Consider the following 6,840-nt stretch of genomic DNA (forward strand, 5'->3'; position numbering starts at 1 on the left):
TAATAAATAATAAATGATAATTGTAATGTCCAAAATGTTTTACTGTATTTTCCCTTTTTCGTTTAATAAATTGGGTAATACGAGTGTAATGGTGACTAAGGGGTGTTTTTTCATGTCCTCTATGCTCTAACTACAAAAATATTTGATTTACAAATAAGGAATCTACTTCGCGGAATTTCATTTATCACGGTAGGGTCTAGAACCGATTAACCGTGATAAACGAGGGTTCACTGTATTTGTTTATTCTTCTTCGTGTAATCTTCACTCCTTTTTCACTTTTTCTTGTTAGCCATCATTTGCATGTCTCTATTTTAAATAGCTTATACAATTTCTTATAAAATCTTTTTTGTTACTTCATAAATTTGAAACAAAGTCAGACCAAGAGAGTATTGTTAATTAATTCATCAATTCATTCTTTGAAAATCACTTATTAAATGTCTACAGTGTAGTAGACACTCTTCTCTCTCCCTGTCGTGGAGTCAGCGCCGACTCACAGTGACCCCTGTGGGTTTCTGAGACTGCAACTGCTGACTGGAGTGGAAAGCCCAGTCTCCCTCCTGCGGAGCCGCCAGTGCTTTTGAATTGCCGACCATGTGAACGCAGCCCAATGCATAGCCACCGTTTAGGGCTCCACACTACATACTATGCTAGGTGACAAAGTAAACTTAGATGAGCCAGGTACGGTTTTACTGTTAATTGTCACACAATCTATTTGGTTATATAAACATGAAAAAATGAATGATATTCTCTGAAATCATGCCAAACACAAGATTGATCAGTGGACGCGCTGAGCTGCACAGGTGGCTGGGGTACTGTGGGGCTGGAGTTAGATAGGGAAGGATGGAAGGAGTTACAGATTGGATGGGGAAGGAAAAGTAAGAAAGGGGTTTATTTAGGCAGGAGAAAAGTATTTGTGAATGAAAAATATTTCATGAAATATAAACTACACACCCCACAAAAAAACTGAACAAGACATTTATCATCAATTTGTTCTGACTCATGGCAAACCCATAGCTGCAAAGCAGAACGACTTAATAGAGGTTTCAATCTGTGACATTTCAGAAACAGATTGCCTTTCTTCTGAGGCATCTCTGTGTGGGTTGAAACAACATTTTAATTAATAGATGGACCCTTATCTGCTTATATGGCTCAAATACTCCAGGGAATGTACAGGGGACATTAAGTAGTAACTTTCCTGAAAACATATTTAGAAAACAAAACATACGGTAGAAGAATGATTTGATACATTGGAGATATAAGTTAATATAAATATTTAAATGTTATGAAGACTATGATAAAGAATCATATTTAAAAGTTCCTTGTAAAATTGTGTCTGTGTTAAAATGAAAATTAATACTAAATTAAGTATATGGGCAATATGAAGAAGGATAACAGCTATGCTACAATGGGGTGGTTGTAGGTGATCTCTTGTTATGTTTATTCCATGTTGCCTTCTTTTACAACTTTACAAATGTCCCTATGCAGGCATCACCACAGTGCTGACCATGACCACTCTCAGCACCATAGCAAGGAAGTCCTTGCCCCGAGTGTCCTACGTGACTGCCATGGACCTCTTTGTGACCGTGTGCTTCTTGTTTGTCTTTGCTGCTCTGATGGAGTATGCCACTCTAAACTACTACTCAAGCTGTAGGAAACCTACCATCACAAAGAAGAGAGCCTCCGTGAGTTATCGTGAGGACACTGGGATGATCATTTGAAATAAATACACTCTGTTTAGATGTACTTTTATTTCTTTGGACTTTGTTAAAGATTATATAAATATATGCTTTAAGTAATGGACGGATTTTTCTGAAGACATGCATGTGAGTCTCAGTCCTCTGTTCGATTTTTGCTGATCAGTCTCTCATTTAGTCTTTCCTTAAAAATCATTTTAGCTCAGGCTGGTCCCTAGAATGTCATGGTAGTTTTAAAATCACTCTTTTCTGTGTTTCTTACAGTTAATGCATCCAGATTCCTCAAAATGGATTCACGAAAGAATAAGCCTGCAAACCCCCTCCGTATGTATAACATTACAGGTGCAAATATTTCTGAGAACTTCGACTAATCTAAGCTTAAATATAAAAGATGTTACTCTATATGTATGCATGTAGTATAGATGAATGAGTAATGCAAACTCCTTTTAAATTGTTATTTATTTTTAATTCTCAGTACAGAATGTTTAGAAGCTAGAGGAGAAAATTAGTCATAATCCTTCCACAGAGTGATTACCCAAAACCCCCACAATCATTGAGTCAATTCCGACTCATAGCCACCCTATTAGGGCAGAGTAGAACTGTTCTTGAGGGTTTATAAGGCTGTAAATATTCATGGGCACCCAAGAGCTTTTCTTTCTCCCAATGAGCAGCTGATAGTTTGGGACTGGTGACTCTACTGCTGGCAGCCCAACTCTTCACCCACTATGCCACCAGGGCTCCTGTGATTTAGTGTATGATATATATATATATTTCTAACTTTTTAAAGATTATTTAAGTATATATATGATTATATTTTAGACAAATGAAGTTATGTATTTATATTATTTCATAACCTGCTTTTGTCACTCAATATGTTCTTAATTGGTTTCTATATCATAAATGATATTTTATATGGTAATTTTAAGTATTGTAACATATATTCATATGTAATGCACAATTAACATGAACCTGGCTTGGATATTGGGGTTATCTATGCCATTTCACAATTTTAGATATTCTAAATTCTACATTTTATATACATATTGGTTACATACTAAGTACACATTTCTTGAAAGTTCAGAGGGTTTGCATGGTCATTGCCAAATGGCTTTATTAGCAATGTCAGAACATTTACCTTCCAAAACTCTGTGTTCTGTGTGATTGCCAAACAGAAAAAAATGTGACCCCATAAGTGGCTCCTAATAATTTTCTTTTATTATTGATAACAAATATTTAACTTATTTTTATTTGCATTTGTTTCCATTAATTGCTTTTAAGATTTTTGAAAGTAGCAATATACCAGGTATTTACATACCACACATTGTGTACTATGTTTTAAATTACATACCACTTTTATAATCATATTCCACACATTAAGGACAGTAATTTGTGTTTTTCCTTGTGCCTCTCTTGCATGTCTGATTTCACTTAGTTAAATTTACTCATCTTTCCTTTTGTGGTTTCTGCCTCAGTAGCCTGCTCAGGAAGATGCCCTTTGCTCTTAGAATGACGTAATTCACCTGCCCTGTCCTATGTTCTAAGTGCTCTTCCATCTCAACCTATTTCACCCACACACAAAAAGCCAACATATGGATGAGGAAACTAACCTATCTGGTTGTGTCTCTTAGCCATCACTCTAGACAGCTGCAAATGTATGCAACCAAACTTTTATCCAAAAGTAAAAGGAAGATGTTCCTCTGTATGAAGATTTCTTGGTGAAAATACAGGATACATTCTAATACTGAGCGGCCACTTTCCCAACACTGTGCCTCTCTTGGGCAAATGAACTAACAAGCCAGTCTTTCTGTTTATTCGCCCAAAGGAAAAAACCCTAGGCAAAAAGTCACATGTGATTTTATTTTTCCATTACTCACCCGAATTTAGAAATGCATTATTTTAACAAACTTGTGGCCCGTGGGCCTTAGTTTGAGGATGCCTGCTTTATAGGGTTTCTAAGAATGAAACCTTTGTGGGAACATCAAGCCTTATCTTTCTCATAAGTGGACTTGAACAACCAACTCTGTGGTTAAGGGAGAATAATATAACATGTAAGTGCTAGCTATAATTCAAGTGGGCAGAACAGAGTAACAGGGACTTAAAATAACTAACACAAGTATGAAAATATGCTCAGCCTCTGCACAAATAGTCTGAGAAATTCAATTTTTAACTACTATAACATGTTTCTCTATTTGATTTGCAAATTCTTAATCTATTGTCAACTATTGAAGATGTGGGTGGGGTGGGTACACTCTTTCAGTTTAATTTTCTATTAGACATACTACACACTGCTCAATATACTTCAGGCTATTTTGGTGCGGCTCATAATAATGTATTATTCTTATTGCCTGCAGAACTACTCTCTCCTTGATATGAGGCCGCCCCCACCAGCAATGATGGCTTTGAATAATTCCATGTACTGGCAGGAGCTTGAAGACACTTGTGTCTATGAGTGCCTGGATGGCAAAGACTGTCAGAGCTACTTCTGCTGCTATGAAGAATGTAAATCAGGATCCTGGAGAAAAGGGCGTATTCACATAGACATCTTGGAGCTGGACTCATATTCTCGGATCTTTTTTCCTACATCTTTCCTGCTCTTTAACCTGGTCTATTGGGTTGGCTATCTATATCTCTGAATGTGCCTCATAGCAATGAGTTCACACCCATTACACTGCTCCACTTTTCCTCATCTGCAGCCTGAAATGACCACTGCAGCTACAGTGACTACAAGTGCCCATTCGTGTTACCTTTGAACATCACCAGAAGTATTCAGCAAAAGTTTTTATTATGTATTACACATACGCACACTGAGTTTTAAAGACCTTCTTGTTAATCCTTCCTGAATCTGTAGCTTGGTGATTTTTAGGAATGATTTTTGGATATTAGATGCAGCTGTCTATTACCATATAAAATAATCTATAAAACAAGTAGGTAAACATCTGAGAAGCTTTCCCCATCATATGTCTTTCCTTCTGTTGTTCTCCCTGGTGCCCCAGGTGCCTGATCACTGCAGTCCTAGACACCGGTGGATTCAGCCTCCCGCTTGTTGTGCTTTGAACTCAAGAGAGACCTGCAGTGGGTTTTGACCTCAGTTTCCCTATCTCTGTCCTCTTTTGCTCCACACCACTGCAGTTAGCCTTGAGCAAGGCTTGCAATGGGTGTACATGTATACAATCCAAGATATTTTCAAAGTTCTCATCTTGCTGAATCTATTACTTCAGCATCTTTGGTTGCTGATTGTCTCTGAACATTAAGCTCAACCCCAAACTCACTGCCATAGAATCAATTCCAACTCATCGTGACCCTACAGGACAGAGTATTAATCTTTATGGAAGCAGAAAGCCTCCTCCTTCTTCCTGGAGCGGCAGGTACTGTAGAACTGCCGATCTGAAAGAGCAGGTAGCAGTCAGCGACCCACATTGTAGCCCATTATGCCACTGGGCTTCCTTTTCTCTGAATCGGAGGCTGTTCTTTTATTTCAAACTATGGAAACCAGCAGATTCCTGAGTTCAATAACATTACATCTTAAAAGTTGTCTTTTACTAGAGCAAATCTCATCACAGAGTATGTACCTAACATATGTTATATTAGCATGTATTCAATAGTTATCTTCATTTTCCAGAGAAATTTATACAATATTTACAAGGTTTTGTCTTGAAAATGTACTCTAAGGTGTAAAACAACTATGTATTGATTTTGTAAAAATTCTTAGTGAATATTGGTTTTTAAGTCAAATTAACTTTAGATGCAAAAATGAGTAACTATCATCAATTATATGTTTTGATGAACAAAAATTATTTTATACTTTGAAACATGGATCTATAGTAAAATCCCAAAGAAAATAAATCATTATAATTACTACTCTTTTGATATTTTTATAACGTTAAACCAACTTGCTTCTTGATATTACTTCTTTGTTATAACTGAATGCCAATATGTATGTAATTCATAAGACTCTTGATGTTTCTCACCATTGATAAAAAGAAGTAAAAACAAAACTAAACTAAACAAAAAAACCTATCAGTTAGCACATATTTGGTACTAATAACGGAATTAATACTTTGGCTTCTGATAACTAAATTTTTGGTACCAGAACCTCTTCCCATCTTTCTCACACAAAAATTTGGTTGGGAACCATAATTTTTAAAAAGTTTCTATTGTACAAACTATTATTACTCAGAAAAGAGTAAGATGCTATGCAGAGAAAGGATATGTAAATACTAATTCCATAGCACACCACCAGACCTAGTAGGGGAAGTGAATGAATAAGTCCAAATTTTTTTTTTAATTTATAGGAGTTTTTTATTATTATTAATGTAGTTAGACATCAATTGAATACAAAAATATATACAGAAAGACAGGATCTTCCCAGTTATTAAAGAATAAGTCTATATAGTGTGAGATACATAAACCACTTGTTTTCCTTCCATCAACTCTCTGACTTTTGATTTGTAAGTAGGTACATATACCATGAGTCAATTACCTTCTATTTACAAACTTACTGCCATCAACTCGATGTCAACTCATAGCAACCCTGTAGGGTAGGATAGAACTGCTCCTGTGAGTTTCTGAGGCAGTAATTCTTCACTGGAATAGAATTCTATGTCTTTCTCCTGAGGAGCAGGTGGTGATTTCGAACTGCTGACCTTGTAGTCAACAGCCCAACATATAACGACTACCATGGGTCCTAGCTTCTATTCGTCAGTTCCAATGAAAATAATAATGATAACAATAAATGTTTGTGGAGGAGATGGTTGAAACTCTTGGCTTTGATGAAATGTATGCTCTACTGGAGAATGGCATGTCCTCGTTGACTAGTACTGTCTTTGACCACACACGCAGCCCCTTCCAACCTCCAAAAAGGGAGCCAGTTGCTGGAGGGTAAAGTAGCTTCATTTGCTGTTCAAGTGAGTTCAAGGTGAAGCTTATTCACCCTTAACTTACAACTTTACAAATTTATAAATTCTAACTCTTTGCTGAATTTCAACCTATTAGATTTTTAAAATAATTATGAAAGCTAAATTTTCTAATAGCACTCTTCTTGCAAGGAACGGAATCTAAAGACATTTTTATAACATAGATTTAGCCTAGTTTTAACTCAAACAACTTTATTGATGTATTTATTTTGAAGCCACACAACGTAGGAGGT

General features: G+C 36.2%; 1 protein-coding gene across 2 annotated transcripts in view; it reads left to right on the forward strand.

Moving 5' to 3' along the window:
* GABRG3 (gamma-aminobutyric acid type A receptor subunit gamma3) overlaps nt 1–5,443 on the forward strand; it is a 258,318-nt gene extending 252,875 nt beyond the window's left edge. The window contains exons 8-10 of one of the 2 annotated variants that reach the window (XM_045285781.1): nt 1,486–1,682; nt 1,959–2,036; nt 4,046–5,443. In XM_045285781.1, the coding sequence (XP_045141716.1) occupies nt 1,486–1,682; nt 1,959–2,036; nt 4,046–4,327 (557 nt within the window). In that variant the 3' untranslated portion in view covers nt 4,328–5,443. The remainder of the gene's footprint in view (nt 1–1,485; nt 1,683–1,958; nt 2,037–4,045) is intronic. The other variant, XM_004699734.2, reaches the window with a different exon arrangement.
* Nucleotides 5,444–6,840: the final 1,397 nt, after the last annotated feature.

The sequence above is a fragment of the Echinops telfairi genome, unplaced genomic scaffold, assembly GCF_000313985.2.
Source record: "Echinops telfairi isolate 266 unplaced genomic scaffold, ASM31398v2 ScPeMD7_7475;HRSCAF=8513, whole genome shotgun sequence".
Lineage (NCBI taxonomy): Eukaryota > Metazoa > Chordata > Mammalia > Afrosoricida > Tenrecidae > Echinops > Echinops telfairi.